At 42.3% G+C, this 25,245-nt stretch overlaps 1 protein-coding gene across 1 annotated transcript in view; it reads left to right on the top strand.

Moving 5' to 3' along the window:
- The window catches only part of RHEB (Ras homolog, mTORC1 binding), a 38,502-nt gene continuing 13,257 nt past the window's right edge, over window positions 1-25,245 (top strand). The window contains exons 1-3 of the mRNA XM_027727822.2: window positions 1-130; window positions 18,226-18,297; window positions 23,372-23,439. Coding sequence (XP_027583623.1) covers window positions 79-130; window positions 18,226-18,297; window positions 23,372-23,439 — 192 coding nt within the window. The 5' untranslated portion in view covers window positions 1-78. The remainder of the gene's footprint in view (window positions 131-18,225; window positions 18,298-23,371; window positions 23,440-25,245) is intronic.

Genomic DNA, 25,245 nt, shown 5'->3' with positions numbered 1-25,245 from the left:
CCGCCTGCCGCCTCCTCCTCCTCCTCCAGAGCCGCAGCCGCCGCCCTTGATGTGGTTCGGGGCCGGGCGGGGGAGAAGATGCCGCCGTCCAAGTCCCGCAAGATCGCGATCCTGGGCTACCGGAGCGTGGGTGAGCGCGGCGGGGCGGGGGTGTCGCGGCGGGTGCGGGGCCGCATCGCATCGCATCGCCCTCCTCCCCCGCGGCGGCGGCGGCGGCAGGTGCAGCGGAGGCAGCGGCGCTTCCCGCCGGGCCGAGCGCGCAGCCGCGGCCGGGAAGGGAGGGAGGGAAGGGAAGGAGGGAGGAGGGAGGGCCCCGCCATGGCGGCGCCGCAGAGCTGCGGGCCCGCGGCCGCCTGCCCTTAATAGGAAGTTTCGCTCCCCCCCCCCGCCCCTCGAAGGGAGCCTGGAAAACTGGGGTGGGTGGGGGTTCCTGCCCCGCCGGGTTAGGGATGCTGGGATGCGGCTCCGTGCGGCGCTCCCCGTGGAGCGAGTCCGGAGAGCCGGGAAGGGTCTGGAGCGCGTGTGCTGTGCGGGGCGGCTGAGGGGGCTGGGTTTGTTTAGTCTGGAGGAAAGGAGGCTCAGGAGAGACCGTATCGCTCTCTACAACCCCCTGACAGGAGGGTGTAGCCAGGTGAGGGTCGGGCGCTTCCTCCAGGCAAACACTGACAGGACGAGAGGACATGGCCTTAAGCTAAACCAGGGGAGGTTGAGGTTCGACACTAGGAGGAATTTCTTCACAGAAAGGTGATTAGGCATCAGAACGGCCTGCCCAGGGAGGCGGTGGAGTCGCCATCCCTGGAGGTGTTTCAGGACAGGTTGAACGTGGCACTGAGTGCCCTGGTCTGGTTGGCACGGTGCTCTTGGGTCACGGGTTGGGCTCGGTGATGTCAGGGGTCTTTCCCAACCTGAATGGTGATTCTGTGATTTTTGAAACGACGAGGGAAAACCAGGTCGGTCTGGTGCCGGTTTCTGGGCTGTTTTTTCCCCCCTTGGAGGTATTTGTCCCGCAGCAGCAGCACTGCAGGGCCGTGTCGGCCCGGGCTGTCCCACAGGGGCTGTCCCGCTCCTGCCTGGCGCTGCTGGCACAGTCCAGCACGGGATGATCCACGGAGGAACACACTGGAACCCTCCAGCATCAGCCTATAGTAGCTGATAGGGTTTTTTGTCCCATACGTGTAATCCTTTTTCCTCCTGCGTACACTGTCTTTGATGGAGAACGGTTTCAGATGTTCCCCTCTGCTTTGAGAAACCCGAATGCTGAAACAAGCCCGTAGTACAGCCATCCAGCCTAATCAATCAAACTTAAAAGCCTAAGATCAATGTAGAAGATAATGTTCGGCTGGGAGAAAAAATGAGAGATGCTACAGATACTGTGCTGCTGTGAAAGGGATTTTTACATTTAGGTAGTGACTAACTCAGTTTTCTGTCTCGTGTTATGCACTTGGCAGAAAGAACCCTTATAAAAAGGCTTCTTAAAAAGATTTAAAACACCAGGCTAACTAAGTGGAGCTCTATCTTGGATTTTGTGCATAACTGCAGCCTGACTTTGAAACAGGTTGTTTAATGATGAGTTTGTCCAGTCCTTAAGCAGAACAGTGAGTAGTAGATCGATCCGTTTGCACAGTCTGTGTGACATCACTTGTTGTGGTCTGTTCACTGGAAGGTGTGTTACGCTTTCTCTTCTCTTTTTCTTTGAGCCCTGGTGGGAACAAGCAGTGGGCAGTGTAAGTGAGAAGGGAGAATGCTTGAAATTCTGTCCTTTGGCAGTCTGTGGTGGGGGCCAGCGTGTACTGTTGAGCTTTGGTCCTTCATGTGTTGACATTGACAACCAGCAGTCAAAAAATCAGATGGTAGTAGGGTGTGTGATCAGTTGAGGAAACACAGAGGAATAGTATCGTGTTTTTAGTCTGGCAGGTGATGTGAGCAATAGTACTCACATGGAAAAGATGGGCAAAAAGCTATTACAACTTACTGCTGAATATCTTCAAATAAAGTGTTCTGGCACTAGTACAGAATTAGGCTTAATGGGACAAGACCAGTTTTATTAAGACATCTACAAGTTGTATGAACATAGAATGGGGAGGGGGGCGAAAAATCTGGTTTACTGGAATTTTCCTTCCATTGTCCTTGACAATTCTGTGTTACATCTTAGGTAGGAATTTCTCACTTTAAAATGGCGAAGTTACTCCTCTTAAATACGGGAGCATTACATTTCTAGGCAAATAGTTATGTAAAAGTTCAGGCAGTAGAAATGAGTCATTGGGGTTTTACTTCCATCTTGTAAAGCTGGTAGAAAAGCAAGTAAGTTAAACTGTGAGATTTAGGCTGAGTCCTCTACTTGCCCAATTATGCCTCCTAAAGTCTAGGAGGATGGGGACTTAGTTTGGCTTAGGAGAAGCTTTTTATTTGTATTTTGATGGCAGGAATATTACTTGAACCCTGGGTAAGAGAGGATCTAATGTTGTTTTAGGACAAATTTTTAGGTGGTAGGAAGGAAGAGCATTTCTTTTGGGGGAAATGCAACGTTGTATAGAGCTAACGTTCATTAAGGTGGGGAATAATTCCAGAATCTGAAGTACTAGAAGGAACTGCTTTCTAAATTTCCTTTTATAATTACGGAGCTGCATTGTTTTGCTATTAACATTAATCTTGACCCTGAAGTGAGGGAGGCTAACCATGGCAAGCTGTAAAATGTTTGCAGTTTTGTAGGTTGGACCTCTGTGAAGTTGGGGTTCTTCCCTTGTAACTACGTTGTTACAAGGTAACAGAAAATGGTGAGGCTTTTTCCCTGTGCCTCTCTGTTACGTGTAGAAGTAGCTGGGTTTTGATGACATATTTCAGGCAGTGAGCTGTTCCTACAGTTGATGATTCGAGGATTCTGCGGCTCTCTCAGGTTACGAGTGTGTTCGGTGATGGACGGGCACATCCTCCATGGGGATGTGTGAAACGAGGCCTGACTCTTGTCCTGGATCTGTGCTAAGCCCTTGTTCCTTCCACTTACATTAAATTTTAATCTTGTCCCAGTGCTGTTGTCAGGTAAACTAGAGGCTGGGAGTGGTATTCTGGTATAATAGTTCTCAGAATAGAAAATTCAGGAGCCTGCTTGTTTGAATACACTCCCTCTATCTTTCAACACCACCATCAAGCCTTTCATATGAGAAACTCGTATTCTTTGCTGATGGGAGAGATCACAGTGGAAGCCTTATGAATTCCCAGGCTGTCATACTTTCTGAGATGCAGACCAAGAGTATTTGCCAGGAGCTTCAGGACTTGTTTTTTGGTGAGGAAGACCGATGATCTGTGGATGTAACATACAGGTCGTGGCTTGATGCTAGACAAAATCACACAAGAATGTCTCCGTTGGGTTTTGCTCAGACTTAAAAATGGTCTAAGAAAGTTTCATTCCATTATGCGAGTGTGCCTGTCTCAGCAAGGTTCTGAGTAGAAATCAGATGGATTTCATCCCAAAATCTGATAGTCTCACAGCAGAGGAACTTGACTTTGATATATCCCAGATATAATTTGAAATAATGGATTTTCATGGAACTAAAGCAAGCAAGACCAAGATTTTCCAAATCTTTTCAGAGTAACAATCACTCCAAAAAGCAGCGTAGAGTCGTTGAAAATGCTTTGTGCTCAGTTTCGGTCTTTTTCTGTTTATAGAACAAATATGCAAATTCAGACCACAAACGGCTGTATGAAAGAAGAGGTTTCTTAGATCATCTTGTAAAGTACTTTATTACTGGGGCTCTTTGTACTATATTGAACTGATGAATTTAAGATAACCAGGGAGGTGTTGTTTGGATTAGCAGCTTCAGTCATAGCTCACTATCTCAGCCTGATTTCCTTTTTGCTGTTCATACAGCTCGTGCTGCTGGTGTTACAGATGTACTCGCGGAATTGTAAACGTTTGAACTGGTGGTCTGACAATGCTCTCCCGGGCAGTTTACAGCTCTGAGGGGGAAACCCAGTTAATAATAGGGGACTTACCTATTTTCTTCCCCACCTAAATAAATCACCTTTTTTTGTGTGTAGGTGGAGAGCAGTCCATGCTGCAGGCAGATGTAGTCACGGGCCGTGACTGCGGCATGCAGGTATCAAAAAAAACCCACGATGGAACAAAATGATCTGTCAAGGTTAGATTTGAATGGAAAGGCTCCCAGGTAGTTGCATTAAGCTAAAAAATGCCTCTTCTCCCTCCTTGTCTGAAAGCAAGAAGGGCAGAAAAAGCAGCACCTTTAATATGGAGCTGTAAATAGTAAAAATAATTGTTGGGACAAAACATAGTTATTGGCATTGAAAACGTGAGTTATTTGCATATCAGGAGGTTTGTAATGTAAAATGGAGTTGAGTCTCTGCTTTCGGTGCCTGAAAGATGGCATCTGTTCTCACAGCAGCGTTCCGCCCTGAGGAGGGAGGGATCCCTTTGGTATTGGAGGGGGGGAAGTGGTAATTTTAGCAGGCGATAAATTGCCCGTGTAAATGTCAACAGAGGGGGAACTGCGGATTTACCGCCGTGGTGCTGTAATTTACACAATTGGTTTGCACGAGTGGTTGTGTCCACAGCATTGGCAGGCCTGAGATTTAACAGGAAAATTGAGGGCTCAGGAGCCAGCTGGTACCTGAGGATAGAATTTTGCCGAGTCCCTAATGAGTGCCAGGATGATTTCCGCAGCCCTTCCCTCGTTAGGGCCGCTTTGGCTCTGCCAGGGTGTGGCAATGCTGCAAGGAGGAAAGGTTGCAGCTCCCAGGGGACTGGGCTGAGGCTGGAAATGCCAGCTTTAATTGCATTTCGGTGCTAGTGGCTGCGATAGTGGCTACAGCAGGGAAAGTTGCTACAGAGCGTTTGATAGCAGTAGCTGGAAGCACTAGAGGCAGCATGTTCAGCTGTAATATCAAGCCACCGTAGGGTTATTTGAGGACACTGCTCCAGGATTAACTCTTAAGTTGCCTACTCTGATCTCTCAGTGGCAACACTCGTATGTTTTGCTTGTATATTTGGGCGGTTTGGTATTTGATTACTCAGCTTTGGGAGTTAACATCAACAGGGAAAACCAAATGAAATATAGATCCTGTAATTTATAAGCTATATAAAGTTGAAGCTCTTCCTTTAGAGCTACTACACTGCCTTAAGTGTAGGTTCTGGCTCAGCCAACCTCCTCTGCAGGCACACCGCTGCGGAAACTCAGCATGACCAGGCACTCGGGATTAGAAGAGCAGGCTAAAAAGTGATAAATGCCCATTATGATTAACTTCCTGTAGCTCTCCTGAAGGTGACATTCAAGGGCGTATTTTAAGAACCGCTCTACTTAATTGTGTATTCAGTCCAAAACCAAAACAGCTTCTCTGTGGGATGTTCATAATGCACTCGAGCTCTGCGAATCCTGCATGACTCAAAATTGGTTGGTGTCATGTCGATTTATCCCAGATCAGAAGCTGCAGACATGAAGCAGGGTGCGTAAAACCACGAAGCAGCCCTTGTCAGCCGTGAATTTGTCTCCTTTAGGATCTGAGAGGTTCCCTTTTGTTTTCCAAAGGTCTGCATTTGAAGTGAACGGCGGATTTGTTGTGAATTTGATAATGTGAGAAATGAAAATGTGCTTCCTGAGTTTGGGGGATGGTTGTTGCTTAAAATTTCTCTCAGGACATTTGCATTCCAGTATGGTTCTTGCACACTGATGACAGATGCTCCGTTAATGAGGGTATATGGGATGGGAGGAAAAGGGAAGAATGTGGAGAAAATCCATGTTGTATGTTGCCTAGCAGACCTTTTAGCAAGATCTCAGGTTATTAAGTTTACCAAAGACATATGAATATGGACCATTACAGGTTGTATTTCCTTTTTGAGAAATATGAAGTACAGTGGATGCCGAATTGGGTTTTTTTTGGGGGGGGAAAGTTGTTTGTATTGAACTTTTAACAAGAAAGTAAACTGAGGCAGTTTTTGAACAAAGTACTGAAACAGGCTTTCAGGTGTAGCTTTTCTCAGAAACATCCCAGCCACTTTCTTGTTTAATTGCCATGTAATTAAGGCAGATGCAAATGAACTGTGTAGTGTGGGGTATCCCCTGGCCCAAGTTGAGCTAATTCTGCAGTGGCTGGAGGTTGGACCTTCCTGTCCCTACCCAGGTGCACCGGCATGATGAAAGCCTGGCAACCAGCTCAGGGAATTTTCCTTGAAAGGTAAAGCAACCAGAAGGGAAATTTTTTGTATCCTTCAGCTGGTCAGCTCTGCAAGTGCAGCCCTGACAGAGGGAATGGGGCAGGAGCATGGGATGTTTGGGGCAGGGTGGAGTAGGCTCTTTGTGGCCAAGCAGACTTTTCTTCTGTCAGACCTGTTATGAAATCACATCTGTAAATGTTTTCCTCTGCCAGCCCAGATAAGCTTTTTTGTAAACTTTCCACAACGGGCCTTCTGGAGTTGTTCTCCTGGTGGAAAAAGATGGCCTTGTGCAGGTGGTGAAACGTGCATGAGGGAGCTCTGAAGAAATCCAGATTTTCAAGGTCCTTGTTTAAATAACCTTCTGTAGTTAAATCTAATTGTTCCATGTGAAATCGAGGAAAAGTCAAATGTTTGACCTGGGGTAATTCTAAACCTTCTTCTAAAAGTCTTCTGAAAGTCTTCAAATTCAGATGATGCCTCAAGTGATCTGATCTTGAATTATCTGGAAACACTTGGTAGTAAAGATGTTTCAATGGATCAAAGGCAGAGCTCCACACTACACTCATGGAATTGTTTAGTTTGGAAAAGACCTCTGAGATCGAGTCCAGCTGTTAACCCACCACTGCCAAACCCACCACTAAACCATGTCCTTCAGTGCCACATCTATTCAGCTTTTAAATACCTCCAGGGATGGTGACTCAACTGCTTCTCTGGGCAAGCTGTGCCAATGCTTGACAACCCTTTCTGTGAAGAAATTTTTCCTAATATCCAATCAAAACCTTCCCTGGCACAACTTGGGGCTGGTTTCTCTTTTGCCTGTTTTTTGGGAGAAGAGACTGACCCCCATCATGCTGCAGCCTGTACAACGAAGTGCAAGGCATTCAGAGTCACTGATTGCCTTCCTGCTTGGAAAAGCAGAGGAAACAAATCTCAGGGCTCTTGTTGCTTTTCATTGTGGTTATCAGTGTTTGGTAGAATACCCTACAAATTATGTTTCCTCAAAATACCAGTTGATTCCTCAACCTGGTTGACCCTCCTTTTGTTGTGTTTATCAACACTTGTAGCACAAAGATGACTCACAGCTACTTAATTGTTTAGATGCTCTGGTTCTTCCTCAGTTTGCCATGCTGGACACGTACATTTGAAGTATAAAGGATGTGGGATGAGACAATGGTGAAAAAGGTAGTGGTGTAAACAGATGATACAGGTTCTCAAAGTGCAGGTTTTGGATTATCAAGCACAATGTGCCAATCAAGATGAAGACAGGACAAGCAAAAAGTAGCTTGAGACTTGGGGGCTCCTGCAAAAGGGAAGTTACATGGAATTTCTTATGGGACTTCTTACATGAATTAGAGAACTTGAAACTAGAACATGAGGAGGAAATGTATACCAGTTTGATTTGGATGAAATCATCAAGAGTTTGTGGATAATGGCCAAAGGTTATGAGGCGTAAGACTAAGTGAATGATTTCTGAAGGGCTTTTAAGGAATGAAAGATCCTAATGTGTGACTAGTTCTGGTCCTTCTGTATTAAACAGTTATCACCTGAAGAAATCACAATTCCCTGATAGATTATCCTTTAAACAGCAAATTTTTCATTCAACATACTTTTTTAATATTGCACTGAAGTCTTAAAGATTGAGGGGGTGAGTATTTCTGGGATGGTTGTCAGTGTTCTTCGGTAATTTAGATTACAGGAACCAGAGGAGCATGCATATCAAATCTTATCTGGTTACTTTTTGTATTTTGTGGAGTACTGACTTAAATTAATTTTAATTTGGGGAAAAGAGAGAATATATAAGTGGTCTTCAGTGTGTGGGTGTGAACATGTTCAAGTGTAATACGAAATTAGGATATGAAAGTGTCTCTTGACAACATTGTCTCCGGAGTTAGTGGGATACATCTGTCTAGCTTCAACAGCTTGTCAGATTGTATTGCCAAAACTTCATTCAATATGTATGACCTCCTTTAAAGGTACTCGTGCTGTATGCAAAAGAGCTGGGATGCATAATATGTAGGAAAACTCTTATTAAATCTGTCCCACAAACTGTCAAAACAATCAAGCACTTGACATTAATGCAGTAAAGTGTATTTTGCTTTAAGGCTTGTTATTCCATCAATAACAAATTTTTGGTGTTTGAAATCGGTTTCAAAATTAGCATTTTTTTTTTAATTAGAACTGGAAGTTTCTGCTTTGCAACGTGCATATAAACAAGCACCGTGTTTCTTAGTTTGCTAAAGTACCTTCTTCTGCACTGCTTTCTTGGAAATGGCTGTTTCTAATAGGTGCTTGCTTCATTTGGTGAATAAATGCTGGCTTAACTTTTTTTGTCATGTTTTGAGAAGAAAGTTGTCAAGATTCTTTATAAACCTTCTGTGGTTGCTAAACCGAAGTCTAAAAGTGGTTCAAATGTAAGGTAATTCAAGGTTTTCTGAACAGTAAGGCAGGGATGAATAAGTTATCGGAATGCTTCAAAATCATGTTCTTTATACAGAGTGTATCAAGGAGTCTTAGGACACCTAAACCATTTCTCTGCTTGTCCTTCCTCAACTGCATGCTTTTATCCCCAAGTATGGGGGTAGGATAGAGGATGAGATAAAATGACACTTGCAGAACTGTTGGGTTGCTGTGCAGACACCTCTACAGCAGATAAATACAATGTACTGCTCTGTCTCCTGAAGGATGACCTGAAATTAAGTTACCTGAAAATGTAGCTCACTCGTTGTCCACGCTGCATGGATGTGCTGGTGGGGTGCTGGGGAAGGAACAATCCAGCTTCTCTTGGCAAGTGCTTCCTCAGGTACTGGAGCTGAACTGGCTGGAAGACACTTGACTTATGAAAGAGAGTCAAACTGGAAAAATGAGTTTAATGTCAGGTCACAAGTGGCATCCTCAGTTATACCCCTGGGCTGACTTCAGGTGCTTGGGGGAGGGTGGGAGTGAGATGGGGTGGTGATTTTTTTCAGTTTTCACAGGATGTCAGTTCTATGTTTTTCCTGGTTTTGTTCTTCCCTGGAAAGGTCAGAGCTCTGTATTGTGATGTTTTTGTACTAGACAGTATAAAAAGTGAGAGTACTTTTAAGTGAAAAGTATGAATCTTGCCCAAAAACGCTTAATGTGAAGTACCTTGTGAGCCACCAGATGGATACGTGCTGGTTGGGAAGGTAAGAAAGCCAGCTGGCTGTTGCGACAGGCAAGAACTTGATAGTATGACATAGCAAACAGGGGTTACCTATTATACCTTCTTTACCCTACAGCTAAATCAACTCTATCATGTCATATCTGACAGATCTTTGGCTTAAATTCCCTTTGCTTTTCCCAAGGTTGGGGGCTCTAATGATTCTTTTGCTATTCTGCATGGTGTTGTTCTTACCTCAGAGTCCTTTTTTTTTTTTTTTCCCTGGTGTTTTACCCTTATCTGTCATGCAGTGATTTGGGTATATTATTACTTTGACCTTTCCATACTGTTAACAGATTGTCCTCTGTATTCAGAGGCTACTCTTGGGTCGATCAGGCAAGTGTGTAAGTGCAGAAGTCTTGCAGCCAACGTTAGTGGGGAGGGGTTAATGACTAACTCCAGCTGGATAAAGGGCAAGGGTATGAGGATGGCATTTAAGAGATAGTGGCTTTACTCCACCCTGATTAAAATAGGGGAGGGGCTTCACATGCTAAAGCAGAAGTAACATGGAAGATGCCTGTATAGTTAATTCAAAGATCTAGAGTTGAAACAGAAAGAGACAACAGTAGCAACAAAAGTTGATCTGAACCTGGTGGTGGGGAGACAGACAGTTTTTGTAGAGGAAGGAGCAGTTCAGGCACACTGGTTTTTATGGTTATGTCTAGATTCTCAGCAGCATTGGTCTAGCACAGAAGAAGTGGTCAAGGCTCAACTTATCAAGACTGCCTCAGTGTCTGTCAGTACATTTGTTGACAGAGATGTGGTGGAGTTGACCATGTCCTCCTCCACGGGTGGAAGAGGGAGTCAGTGTGACTCTTTGTCGGTATCCCTAAGGACCACGTTCCCTGTTTTGTGCTAAGAGCTGTTGGTGTTGTCAGGCTTGGTGCTGCAGTACCTGATGCTTCGTGCAGCTTTGGGGACTTCCAGCAGTGCAGGTCATGGCAAGTGGATAGTCTGTGTGCTGGTGTTGGATGCTGGGAGCCACGTGCTTTCCAAGAGCGTCAGTTTTTGGGTGCCACGTGCGTTGCTGGCATTTGTTGACTTTGTGTCACCAGTGATCATCCAAAGTCTGCTGAACCCTGTTACGCTGACTGACCCCCTCATAGTCACACATACTGCTGCAGGGTGGAGCTGCCTTCTGTGGTCAAGATCTTCTAGTGATTATTATGCAGTTTGATTCATGTATTTGTACAGTGTGTTGTAAAAGTAGCCTGCCCTTGTTGGAACAAATCTGTAGTGTGTTCCACCTTTTACTACAGGTTGGTGGAGAGCTCTGTGGATTTCTCTTCAGAGTAAGGCTGAAACTACTTGGCTACAGTTGCTGGATATATATCACATTATTTTCTTGGATGATGTTACCAAGAGAGGGAATATTACTATTACTGTCTTGTCAAGATTTTGTCAGGCACTTGCCTTCTGTCATCCTGCAACAAGGAAGAGAGGAATACATTTCTTACTATTGTTCTTACAGTTCCAAAAAGATCCTGAGGCCCTGTGGTCATGTGCAGTTCACTAGTACTGGTAAGATGGTCTATTCCTCACACATTTCAGCTGCTTTTGGTTACTCAGTGTTACAATATGCTCAGGATCACATTCCTAAACTTCTGTTTTTAAATGATGCTATGAAAGTTTTACTGACATTTTCAGAAACTTAAACCCTCTGCTTGGTGGTGATTGTAAGCACGGAGTTATGGTGGCCACAGTGTTGGCAACAGGGAATCCTATGACTCCAGTCCTCATAAAGATCCTTCTCAGGGAATATTCTTAGGGAAGACCTGCAGTTCAGTGGAACAGCACTGATCCATTGAAAGAATGAGGTCTTTCATCTAGGTAAGGGTTCTGTTTCTCTTACTAGTGTCAGATTTGCAGAGGGAAGAGTTTATCCTGTTTTCTAATGGAAATGGGAAGTTTAGCAGGCAGTGTCTGTGCTGGATGGAGAGCTGGTGCTGGTGAATGCAGCTGGAAAGATCTGCTTCTTGAAGAAGCACTTAAACCCTGCTAGTCCTGATACTTCTGTCTTGCAGAAAGGTAACTGAAGTTGTACATCCCAGCGATCTTTAGTGGCAAGAAAAAATTGACTGGAAGTTGGGTGTTTGTTGCCTTATGTGGAAAGTAAAATCATGAAGGTTGAAAAGGGGAATGCATGGAATGCATTAAAGCAAGAGAGACACATTTTTATTTCCAATGACATAGCATTTAAGACTGATTTAATGATGAAACTATGACAGTTTCTAGAAGTGTCTTTCAAAGACATTTCATGTTGTACATACCAGCTGATCCAAGGAAAGGTCAAGTTTATTCAAACACCTAATGAGCTGCTTGAAGTGTGTGTATAGGGAGGAAGGACTTGGCTTCTACCCAGAGGTACAAGTTGAATTTTGCCTCTTCGGAGGGGAAATCAGTACAAGGTTCAGGCTCTTTCCCTAGAAGTGTGTCATAAACTGAAATGGTAGGATCTGATCTTTAGCTTAATAAGCTTCCCTTTAGAAGCTGTTGAGGTTTAACCCAGTGAGCAGCTAAACACCACACAGCTATTCACTCACTCCCCCAAATGGGATGGGGGACAGAATCAGGGAAAAAGGTAAAATTCTTGAGTTTAGATAAAGACAGTTTAATAGGATAGAAAAGGAAAGGCAAATAATAATGATAAAAGAATATACAAGTGATGCACAATGCAGTTGCTCACCACCTGGCTACTGATGCCATTGAAATATTTTAGGCCTAGTCCTGTGGGGAGGGAGGTGGGAAGGTGCTGCAGGGATGCACAGTTTCTGTGGGAAGTCTGAAGGGAACACAGAGGGTGGTATTTATCTGAGAAGATATAGGTTGACTGTCTGGGGTATGAGTGTCTGAATTTCCTTTGTAGTTAGGAAACACCAGGATGCAGTTCCCCCAATCTATTTAAAACTTCTTGGATGCAGCCATGTATGTGTGTATTCCATGGCCAGGTGAGATGTGTGCCACAGAAGTTTTCTGGATATTTTTCTTTTTAAGCTTTGTAACAGCTTTTTCATCTTTGACATGTGGAATTAAAATTGGTTTATCTCATTTAAAGGGAAATAGCAGGCAAAGTGGCCCCCTCTGTTTTTCTGCCAGCAAGGGTGACAAGCAGAGGTAACTGGATTATGTGCTAAAATAACTAAAACATTTCTTCTGACAATCCTTTGCTGAGGTTACTGACTTAAATGAAAGCAAAACTGAGCTGTTGCAGGAAAGCAGTGGAATTTTTCTCCACATACTTGCTTGGACGTCTAATACGTTGCAACAAAAGTGTAAGTCAACACTGAGAGATGGGCACTAGTGTAGGATGGAGTGAGCCTGCTGTTAAATATCAGGGAATAAAGCACATACTCTCTTCTTGCTTTCCTTACAGAAAGCATGATCTAGATAGCATCAGGATTCTTGGCTTATGTTTTGAAGGCTCATTGCTGCCAACCCTAGCAAGGTCCTGCAAATATGTTTGTGAGTTTGACCAACTGCTTTGAAATCTGAAGAAAATAAAGGAAACCATCTGGCTTTGTTTCTAAATGACTGCTCTCAGATTTCTTCTGGCTTGCAGAGGAATACCTTTGATAAACCTCAGAAAAATTGTGCAATGCAGAAGGAAGGGAAATGAGTATCTCCATGCAGGCTCGTGCTTTTGGTGTTACAGATCATCATGGGAAGCTCTTCTTTTACAGCAGAAATAGTTCTTGCTAGAAAACCATGCTGTAGACTGTCATATTTATTTCCTTATATTCTGATATAACAATAGATCAGGAGAAGGCAGGAAACAGTAGAGCAATAGGACAGAGTGCCATAGAAGTTGAAAAAGAGCTTGTGTTGAAATGTTGATCTGCTGTTTGGTTTGTTAGGAAGGGCTCTTCTATGTTTGAGGTCCCTCATCAAGTTACCAAAAGATGTCTCATTTAGGTCCTCAGACTTTAACTCTTACAGGATTATAACCTTTAGTCTGTCCTCTGGAAAGCTGACAGCATGTTGGGAGAGGAGAGCCACCACTCTCTATTGCAAATCAAGCATTTGTATCATATGAGCAAGTGCAGGAATTGAGCTCTGTGTGCCAACGAGAGTTTTGTCTGTAAGCATCAGAAAATAATTTTTTAATCCTGGTATCATAATGTTGATATCACAAGGAAATTGCTACAAAAATAGAACTACAGCTCAGAGTAGTTGTGTTTGTATGTTATAATTCCTCATGATTAAAAGTCTAATAGTAGAATTAAGTTACATCTGAGTAAAACACAAACTGCTCATTGTATTGCTGTCTCCAGAGGTTTAGAAACAGAATTCTTCATTGACCCAGATGTATCATTTTTATAGTCATTAGAATAATTCACCAAACTACATAGCAATGATCAGCAAAATAGCAACTACAAAGCCATAATTAGCACCTGGGGGGAGGAAATCTTAATTAACCGTAGAAAGTTGGTAACGATGCGGCCTGAGATGAATGATGAGCTAGTGATGGGTTCTGAGATCGTCTTCTATCTTGTGAGAAGATCTTTGTTGAAGAGGGATGCTGTAATTCTCTTTCCTACCCAGTTAACCTCCATCAGCTCCAAGAAGTTGTTCAGTCCCCTTCTGTGCTCTGAGGATGAATAATCTGTTCTATGGGAATGCCGGTGTCTCCGTTTTGTTTGTCTTGGTATTGTGCATTAAAGAAGATAAAGATCCCAATGTTCAAGTTAAATCAAGTGTATTTTTCAGTATGAAAACTCCATCTCTGTGCAGTGTAGTGGGTTGAGTGTAGCTGTGTGTGAGATATTGCAGGTTGAGTACGCAGACAGACTTACCTAATCTGATGTGATGGACAACATTTCATTTTGTTGAATGCTCTTGTGACAAAACCTGAACCGGTTTGTTTTGTAGGTAAGACTGAATAGACCTAGAAGACTAACTAGGTAAGTCTAGTTACAAAGTTAGTCTAGAGGCTAACTCAGACAAGGTGCTAGGCTTGTGGTAGGAGCGAATTAGATGCTGCCAGTTGTTACGTGTTTAATGATTATGCAAACTACATAAGCGAGCATTTTAGTAGAAAAAGATGAGTTAAAGAAACTATGCATCTACCACACCAACAGAGCAGAGAACTGCAGCTCTTCGGTAGCTGTTGTTCTTGACCCCCACAAACTGTTTACTGGTGGCTTGTGTGGAGGGTTTTGGGCATTGAGAAATTTTTCCTGTTGAGATGAACTGGGCTGTGCTGCTGGTGACCGTCAGCGTGCGATGCCACGTCCGAGGGCAGCTGCACATCTGAGCTTGCACAATGCTGTGCTTGTGGAGCTGTTGTTTGACTTGCTCGCTAACTGGTTGCATCATTTTGGTCTCCTGGGTTTGGGGGGAAGTTGGCTGCCTATGAGAATTGAATCTGGGCTTTCCCTATGCCTGTTGCAAGGAGAATGAGGATGTGGGACGGGGACAGCGGGCAGGTGGTGGTGCAGCAAAGCGGGGGCACGGCCTCTGTAGGGAGGCAGCTGTTTCTTAGCCCACCCATGCTCAGTTACTCATCTGCTTGGTAAATTGCCTGGTGTTGTAAAGCTTGAATTTTAAGGCTAGATTACATACTACAGCTCTTGTCCAAGTAGTAAAAAGATGAGTAAAACTCAATTTGGCAATTGTTTTGCCTTGACAGTTGCAATGGCATTTGAAACTGATGTGCTGTGATTGCACAGAGTGTTTATGGGACGTTCGGTTTCATGGTGCGAGTGGTCTGGTGTGAACAGAAACGCGACAGCTTTATTTTTTGAACTGGCTTTCTGTCTGAAAACCTGCTCCTTTTCTGTTTTGACAGTGGAAAACTCTTTTCTTTTGCCACTCTCACATAATACCATAAACAGTGAATTGTGTATGCAAATACACTTCGGGTACTTCTGGACAACTTGAGCTTTCAGCCACCTGGGACTTGTATTCTAAACACTCGTAAAACACATTCCACGCAACCCTTCCCTTCTGTCCTCTACCTCCAGGGAGAGGGAGAGTCAGTAAACTTGGAGGATTTTGCTTGTAACTCCTCTGCCATGGAGCATCTGGTGCTTGGAGTTACCGTAGCAAGGCTCTGCACCCAGCTCCCAGCCTTGCTTCTGCTTCTGACACTTCTCATTTTGGTCTCAATGGATGTTTATTTTCCGAAAACTTGAGTACAGTGGATATGTTAAATGTACCAGTGTGGAGGATGCAAGAAGGAAAAGCTTAACAAACAAAAAAATGTGTGGCTGTGTTCCAAATGAGGGCACATTAGAACTGAGCCTTTCTGAGGTGTGCACCCTTGAGTAATCAGGTAATCAAGCCTTTGCTGCTGATGTCAGGCTCATCCTGTTAAGGCTGAAGTGTGCTAGCGGTGTCTGCACATGGAGTCAGAGGTGTCTTCCCAAATCCTCCTCCCTGCCGTGCTCCGAGGTGGAGTTAACACATTGGCAGACGTAGTTGTGTGCAGTTCCCTGGCCCCTGCCTCATGGACATAATGTTTGTGTTGCAATCCTCTCTGAAAACCTTGCCTGATCTTTCTGGGGAAAGAGCAAATAGGAGCTAAATTGTCAGCTTGATTTTCTGCCCCGTCCACGAGCATAGGTCAAAGGCCTGGAATAAAACCTGTAGGACAAAGTTCAAGCTGAGCTGTTGTTTACATGGTTCTGAGTGCAGCTTGGTCATGGGTGAGACATGGCAGTGGGGTGTTAATGACCCAGGGTTTGAATTTCTCATGTCCACTTTGGAAGCCTTGGTTTAGTGGGATACTGTTACGTGCACTTATCCCGAGGGGGTAGGTGCAGAATCCGAGGCTGGAGAGCTTCCCTGTGGCTCATGGAAGAAAGCAGGCATCCTCTTGTGATCAGGAGCACGTCATTACTGAGAGGCTTGTTACCAAGCCAGGAGGAATTTAGAAGGAGAGTTGTTGGAACACTGGTTTTGTCTGTTTTTGTTTCCTCCTCTTTCACTGAGGAAAGCAGTAATTAATACAGCTGGGTGTTAAATGCAGCATTTTCTGTTGGCTCCCACTCCTTCCCGGGATTCAGTTCCCAGGCTTAGCACAGACAGACAGTAGCAATCAAGTCTTTCAGTTAGTTTAGGATCCTTCTGAAGAGGAAAAATGTTCAGTGATGATCTGTGCTACACTTAGCTCTTCTTATCTTGGATATTGTACAGCCTAATATAGAAATAGTTAAATTTGTTTTGAAACGGAGTGCCTAATGTGCTGGTATTGGCAAAGAATCTGGAAGCATGAACTCTGGGTAGCAACTTCATAAGCTGAAGAAGAAATAGTTTGAAAATTCACCAAGTGTTGTCCAAAATACACAGTTTCAGACAGTTCCTGGGATGCACAGTTTCAATCCCTAATCTGTCCTTATTAGGAAGATTTTGAATGAGGGGGGAGGGTGAATGTCCTTTGCTGGAGCAACGGTTTAAAGTGCAGTGTCCTCTGTCAACTTATACACAGTAAGCGTGACACCTTCAGTGGTGCTGTTAGATAAGATCAGAAAATGGTGTCTAAGAACATGATCTGAGAAAAAGCAACTCGTTCAAACCTTGGCGATAGTTGGTCTTTCTGGGATTTGCCTGGATTTTTTGTTTTTTAGCATTGTTTCTTGAATGAGCTGGCATGACACTTGAATACACATGCTCATGACACTGAGCATGGCAGAAAATTAAATAGAAAACTGTTTTTTAGTATCTCCTGAAGGAATGCTTAGGAAAGTACTTTTCTACAGCAAAGTTAAACATACTGTGGTCTGAGCACTGCAAGTGGGCAGCCTTTATCCAAAGCAATTTATTCCTGAAAACAATTTTACTATTTAGTTCCACCACAACATTGGTTACTTAAGAAGTCATTGAGAGGCTTCCACTGAGTCAGATGGTCTTGAGTAAAAATTTTAACTTGAGGTCATATTTTGTTTGTGCTTCTTGCCGATGAAAAGAATATAAAGGAGCATGAAGAATATGCTCATGTCCAAAAGCAGCTAATGCACTTGGCAATCTTCTTAGGAGTGTATTTGTCCAGTAAACATAATGTAATAGGATCTAGTAGATTCCCAAATGTAGAGGATGTGCTGTAATGGAAATTGTAATGCTTGAAAAGTCTTCAGTTGCAGAACTTTAAAGGTCAATGCAGAACTTTATATGGTCAATATGTAATTTGCCTTCACGATCTTGTAAAATCTCTCAAGACTGAGTTTTCGTGGTTTTTTTTTTTTCAGTTTGCTACTAAATTCGGTATTTTGCATTACTCTAACTGAAATTTGGAACATAAAGTTGTCTGCCAAAGTATAGCAGTTAAATGGCTTCCAAAGGAAAAAATCCAATTATGCCCCCTCAGTCACTACTTAAAATACAGCATCTGCTGGTCTGTTGTGGTGTGGCAGTAGGAGGATTAATAGGAGACTATGTTGGTCTCAAGAATTTTGAGATCATCCTTTTGTCATGGGAAATATGTCCAATCTTCAAGTCAAACCAAATTTGGCTAACTCTATCCAAGTTTTCTTTGCAGTGACTGAAACTGATCTTGAGTTTTATTTGCTTCTTGACAGAAAAACCTTCCAAGTATAGCAGTTTGTTAAATTTAGTTCTGTGAGGATTGTACACTGCTGCTTTTAGATTTGTTTTAAACTGGAGGAGTCGTTTAAATTATGCCCTGTTAAAACAAAAGCAGAACACATACCAAGTAGCTTTTGCTCTGCTTTTTAAATGTTCGGGAGACCCAGTTACTAGGAATAGGCATTTAATTTAAAACTAGGTCAGTTGTCATGTATAGATACTTTAAATGAAGCATACAAAGCTCATATTGGCTAGATTGCTATTAGATAGATAAGACATTAGTGTATCTACTAGTAAGTGTAAAGTGATAACAACCTGAAGACTTGTTTCAATCCATATTTCTCTTTTCCATTCTTTACAGGAAAATCTTCACTGACGATTCAGTTTGTGGAAGGACAGTTTGTTGATTCGTATGATCCAACCATAGAGAACAGTAAGTAAATAACTGACAAGCTGCTTTTCTGTACCTAAGTAACTTATGAGAAGTCCTTGGCGATATACACACTGCTTATGTGGGCATTTACGTATTAACATGAAAGCTCATTAATTAACTCTTAAGTCTTATTACTCTTTTAAACCAACGTTTACAGCATTGCAGCATGGAAATCACTGTGTACATGCTTCTCCAAACAGCTGAATTGTCTTTTAGCACTAAATGAAGGAAAACCTAATGAACCTGGCTACAATGCATCTCCTTGTATTGTATTATGTTGTTGGACATCTGCTTCCCCTAATGTAGTCAGGGCACTTTAAATTACATATGTCACACCTGTATGAAAATGTGCCACTATATACGAGTATTCCAGAGTCTCACATTTCTTATTGGGTCAGTATATCCAGATGAACATAAAGCCATCAATACCAGTCAGAATTAAATGGCTACCTTAGAAAGTTGACATGCTGTGGCCATGATAACTTGATAAACTTTTTAATTACTCCTTTCCAGCTGTTTGATAACAAGGTTGGTACACTATCAGCTTGCTGCAAATACTGAGTATTTGACTTCTCAAGTGTCTTTTTTCTCTTAGCAGGTTTTTTTTTGTTGATATTAGTGCCTTTTGTGAATAGCTAATGTAGTGGTTGGGTAAAGACATTAATACTAAAAATGCTGCCAAGAGCAAAAAGTCACTTCAGAGGTGAGTTACCTGGTATTCATTACAATCCAAGCATCTCTTTCTGAGCTAGAGATGGTCATAACGTACTTGAACAACTGCAGTGCTACTCTGAGTAACTTGATCATACTGGTTTACTTTAATTGTGTGGCAGATAAAACTGGTTTCATGATTGTAACCCTGGAGTTGCTTGTATTTTAATGACTTCTGAAATGCAGTGGTTTTGGTGTTTTGAACTTCTGCAGTAGGATGCTGAGCCTATGTGATACTCTGTAAGTTTGAATGAAGCAGTCAGCAGAACAGGGTTTCTTTTGAATTTATATGTGGTAATAATTATGAATCAGTAGCTATCAGGATATTTTCCTTGGGATTATTTTACTGCTTAGAACTAAAATTCAAATGCTACTTTTTGAGAAACTCTCAATTTGCTTTAGCAAGTCAGAGTAGATAATTTACCCCTTGGCCTGAATGATCTGAATGTTAGCTCTTACACAGATGTCATTCATACTAAGGCTTTCCATCATCCCTTTTTACTTTGCTAGAATTATAAGTAAGGTATGATTTAAATTAAAACTACACACTAAATACTGAGGATTAAGTTTTTGTATTTTAAATCTTAATGTCAGTTGGGACAGGTTATTTTTACTCTCTCTTCTATATAAATGCAAATTATTTAAAGTAATATTTTTAAGTTTTATGCAGTTATATGGGAATGAACAAATTTGACATGGAGTCAAAAGTCCCTACAAAATGCTGAGTCTGTGTCGTCTTGTAGCATTTTGACACCTTGGTACAAGCTTAGCTTGTTTCATCCTTTACCTGTTGTCTGTAACTGCTGTTAGAAAGTCTGTAGTTGTGTGTCTCACACTGGTAGTGCTTCTTAACTATGAAAATACACCACAGATGAATTTTTCTCTTACTTAATCCTTGTAGTCTGCACTGCTTGCTTGATCTGAATTCTAATCATGGAGTATGTCATGGCCATGAAGACTTGTTGGGCGGGGGCATCCTGAAAAGGCTTAAGTTTTCACTGATTTCTTATTTATTTGGAAAACAAACAGCATTATTCATTTGGTGTAAGTCTTGTGATCTGTGGCTGTGGCTGGAGGAATTTGCTTTTTGAAAGGTAGAGAACTGAAGGGCCCTTCTTGCATCAGAACATATTAATGGGAAGTAAAGGTTGAAAACGTAGAAGTTATGCCCTGAGGTCCAAAACAGTGGGAAATCTGTCCCATCTTTAGGCCCTAGAATGCCTGATAAAGACAATATTTTAGAATTGCTTCTGCGAGGAAAGGAATAGAGAACACATTCTAATTTAACAAAAATTTTAAATTTATTGACGGTATCTTTTATAAGACAGAGATTTGCAACTAGTTTTGATGGGTATAGTATAAACTAATTCTTTTGACTCATGTACTTAATATTTTTAAATTTTTTGTTTTATAAATCTTTGATCATTCCAGTCTTTTGACACTCCCAGCTGTATATTTCTGATTCTATCCAGGGTCATAAGACAGAAAGTATGTTATCAACTCTTGCACTTTTCCTAGCTTGTAATTTCAAATTTGGTGGACAATACTGGCAAGAAGTGTTGAGAAGTCCAGGTTCCTATACTAGGGACAGTGCTGGAGAATGTTGCGTTTTTCCAGTGCTTTTTATAGGAGGTTATAAAACCTTTTCAGTTTCATCTAGTGGTTGGGTCTACACTTAGAAAAAAGTACACAGTGAAGGGTAGACTGACCTGTGTGATTTCTGTTTTGTCTCCAGAAAATTGTCCTTGTAATTTATTACAGTATTCTACCAGCATTGATGAAAGGGTAGTACTGCAGGTAGCTTAATCTTTATAATTTTTGTCTTCTAATAATAAAACTTGCACAAAATGCTGAGTGTAAAGCTAAATTGTATAGAAGGCAAGCTATAGTCAAGCTCTTACAGGAACAAGTTGTATAGGCCTTGAACAATAGGAATAAGACCTACTATTCTAGGAATTTCACAGTAGCTGTCATTTGAGTTGCATATGCAAATCATTTCATTCATGCTGGTGTACTTGATCTTAGGGTAACACTGATCACTGGAGTTCCGGGTTGTGAAGGGTGAGCATGTCCTGTTCCAAGATCCGTGTGAGCATGTCCTGTTCCAAGATCCGTGTTCCAGTTGATGAGCAGCATTTTCCAGATACAAAATGACTTAGGGGTGCAGAGGTTGGTCAGGCCTGCTGAATTCAGTCCTTGGCCTACCAGGAAGAGCCAGGCTGTGCAGTGATTGTATTGTTGTTGTTTTTCTTGCTCATCAGCACAACGAAAGGCAACGTGTCCCAGGGTAGTAGGTGACGGAATTGGAAATGGTTGATTCCTCTGGATCAACAGATCACAATAAATACACTTGTAGGTTTTTCGGATGATGAAATTCTTAACCGGGAATATTTTTGAAAAGCTTCAGCAAAGAAATGAAAGTCATTAATTGTGACTTCATCGAAGCAGATCTGTCTCCATGCAGTGGGCTGTGCTTAGTGCTGCAAGGCTCTGCACTGAACTAACAGTTCTGTGGTGACTCCTCCACTGTTTCCCTTCCCTTATCTGTGTCACACTCTCTTCCAGTACTGATGATGATGATGATGATGTCTTTGCTGAGTCTCTTCTAGGCTTCTAGAATAGTCTGAAAAAGCTGTCATCTATCCCTTTTTAAATATTAACTTCATGATGCTCTTGAAGCTACTTTGACTGCAGAGTGCTTTGATGTGTATGTGCAGTGTCAAGAGACTGGAGAGGGACTGTTGTTTCCATACACCTGTTAATGCAGTGTGTCTCCAGAGGAGTCTGTTTTCCCTCTGACTAAAAGCAGGGATATTGTATTATAGCAACGCTGCCTGTTAACATCTGTTCAAACAAACAGTTTGTCCCCATCACAGTTCTCATCCAAGGCAAAGAGCTGTTGTGGATCCTTGTTTTATAACCTAAAACTTTTGTGCAGCAATGACAACAGCATCCAGACAGTGACTTGAGAGCAGCACATGTGCTGCAGCTTTGTTAGGGGATGGCCAGGGTAAGGCAGGAGCTTTGATTCTCCATTTCAAATGGCAGTTGCTGGTATTGTAATGGAAGTTGTGGGTGTGCTTTACACTGTTGATTTGGACACTGTGTTAGCTTGGCTTTGCTGTTTGAATTGCTCCATTTTTTTTGAAAGGATGCTTTGATTTATGAGGTGGGTTGAAACCCCCAGTTTCAGCTATTTCAGCCCACTTACTCGAGATAATGCTCAAATTGTGGAGACTTGATTGGACAATGACCTTTGGGGGAGGAGGAAAGTTGGACAACTTCAGCTTCTGGGAGACCCTGTTCAAACCCAGAAAGCGTAGGCAGGGGACTGCACAGTGGGGTTGGGAACATCCAACTGTACAGCTTTGGGAAGCTGTGGACAGCTTAGCTAACACTATACTGACCCATTCCCTGACTCTGTTTCCCTGCTCATCATTGCAGTGACAAATGAGGGGTTTAGGACTGGTAGTATTTGGGAAAATGACCTCAACCAGAGGACAACACAAACTTTACTCAGTATACCAGAACTGTCCCGTAATGGTGTCTGGAGTGCATCTTGAAGGCCAAAGCAGAGCTCCAAAGCTGGGTTTGGGTGTTCTGGTCAGTACATTATTATTCCTACAAGAGCTGTGGCACTGTTTGCTTTTGCAGTTGCATAACACAAACATTGAGTAAGATTCCTCAGCTCACAGCACGTTGGCATTTCATGAATCCAAGGAAGAGAAGCAGTTCTCATCACTTTTGGGACTGAGTGTGCTTCGTGACTGAGGACTAGATGGGCTGGAAGCTACAGCAGATGTGAAAGCAACATGGTGCACTTTTAGCTAATTGTCATTATTTAGGTTTAGTATATTCATAAGTGTGGTTCTATGTGTCTTAGCCCCCAAAGATTATTTTATTTTTCTTAGTCAAGATCACTTACTTCATGGGATTTACATTTAGGAAATTGATTGTGCTAAACTGCTTGGAAACTGAGGAAAATATCCTATAATAAGTTCAAACTTAGCTTTGATGCCAGTTGTATTTAAGTATCTTATGTTACCAGTAATTACAGTTGCCTCAAAGTTTCTTAGAAATGCATGTTTTATTCTTTCCTTTTAAGAAAGTAAAGGAGGAACAGCTGCATCCAATGTGAGAATCTCCTGAAATTTGAAATCTTAAAGTAAATTTCTGAGTTTTGTTATTTGCAACAGACAAGTTAAAAGTGCAGCACCCGATGTAGCCTTTTATTGCTACTTTAAAGCCTGTAACTAAAGTTCTTTTTCTTAGTGGCTTGGCTGACAATGACACAGATGAGTGACTTCTGATCCCTTACTTGTGTGTAATTCTGACATGTTTCTGTATTTCTTCTTTGTTCTAGCTTTTACAAAACTGATCACAGTAAATGGCCAAGAATATCATCTTCAGTTGGTTGACACTGCTGGCCAAGTAAGTTATCTTTCCTTCTTTGAATCTCTCTTCAGAGTTAAGACAATAGGTATTCATACTTCTGTTGAGCTAAGTTCGTAGTGACCGTGCATTCAGAGGTGAAAGTTAACTTAAAAATTATCCTGATTTCTTGTTTAGTCACTAAAGACTTTCTTTGTAGGGTTTGTTTAAAGACTTTGGTTTGGGGTTTGTTAGTGATTTTTTGTTTTGTTTTTTCCCTGTCTATTGAATGAATGTGTAAAAAAGGGAAGAGGGAACTGCCTTAACTCTGTCCCAAAAGTACATAAGTAGCTTGTTTGATATTTACAGAGTAAATTAGGAGTCTTGCTTTAGATGGAAAATGTCACTTCAGTTAACCATGGGGAAATTTTCCATGAATTTTCCTATTTGTGTGTGCTCCGGCTACACCACCATGACTTGTATCCGTGACACAGTCATGGGCAGTAGGCAGAAATGCATGTAGGTGGTACTCACTGGGCTACCAATAAACTGCTGTAGTTTGTTTACATTTTAGCGCGATGGTTCACGAGCGCGTCCGAGCTTCCTGTAATGACAGGGAGCACAGGAGGAGACAGGGAACACGTGTCCTGGAGTGTGCTCGGGAGCTTTGTGAGGTGCAGGTGTTCATTACATACAGATCTAGGTGTTCATTACATGGGGCTGCTTGGCTGAACTTGCACTGCACGTTCCGTGCACGGGAGCGCTGCCTCTTTTGAAACACTCTGTATTAGGGAAAAAGCCATCAGGGATCATTAAAACCCTGTATTTTTATCCTTAACATTTTTTTTGCTTATGTGTTCTTACCTTCTGTGATCTCATATGATGCCTTTGGGTTTTACCAAACTGTGAGTAGTGTTAAACAACGTTAGTGTTGTAAAATCTGCTGCCAGTACTTAAGAACTGTAAAGCTGTGGGACATTTGCTCATAGCTGGGGGACTGTTCAGAAGGGCTGTAACCTTCTAGGTATGTTTGATTGCTTTCTTTGAAGAGCACCATGCTGTATTTATGTGGTGTCAGCTTGTGGTGCTCATCACTCATCAGCAACACGTATGATCTCTGAGCTGTCTGAGCACAGTACTGGCCACACGTTCTGGGGCAGGATTGTTTGATGGGGATTGTTCTACAGAGGAGAGTGAGGGTGAGAGAGGGGCAGGCTGAGAAGTGTGAGCAGCAGAGGAAGCTCCATAGGTGTCATTTTGTGCCATTGTAAGTGCACTCGCCTTACAGCTCTGATTGTGTAGCTCAGTGATAAAAGAAAAAATTTCTCTTTGAGGGGGAAATTGCCTTCTGGGAAGGCACTGTAACTCACCAGTAACATACCTCTATTGCTGAGGATTGATTTAACCTTATACAGTATTTTAGAGCCAAAATAGCTTCTTTCCCAGCCTGTCGTTATTTTAAAATTTAATTCTTCGTGGAATGACTTGAACTTTGAGTTCTGGCTCACAGGGTTAGAGGGGAGAGATGATTTGGGGTTATGGAGGGTGTGGCTTGGACAGATTTCTTTTTTAAGTCAGTCTTGCTTAATGGTCCATAGGGAGTACTTATGTGTATACAGCACAGCAAGGATTATATTGTAGATTTGTTATGTACTTTTGAAAAAAAAGTACAAGAGTTGTAGCAACATTGTTATATCACTTGACAAATTTCTTAATTTGACCCACAAGTTCCAGGGAATTGGCAGGTTTTCTTCCTTCTCTTAACAAGCTAAAAATTAAGTCATGAATTAGAAATAGTTGAGGTTATGGCACTTATTTTTCTTGGTACTCTTCCTCTGTCCTGTGTCTCTTTACCTGTCGTGGTTA

This window comes from Pipra filicauda, unplaced genomic scaffold (genome assembly GCF_003945595.2).
Source record: "Pipra filicauda isolate LSUMZ 115617 unplaced genomic scaffold, ASM394559v2 scaffold1_size10287979_pilon, whole genome shotgun sequence".
Classification (NCBI taxonomy): Eukaryota; Metazoa; Chordata; class Aves; order Passeriformes; family Pipridae; genus Pipra; species Pipra filicauda.
Note: the sequence above shows the minus strand (reverse complement) of the source record. Positions and strands in the feature narration are given on the sequence as shown.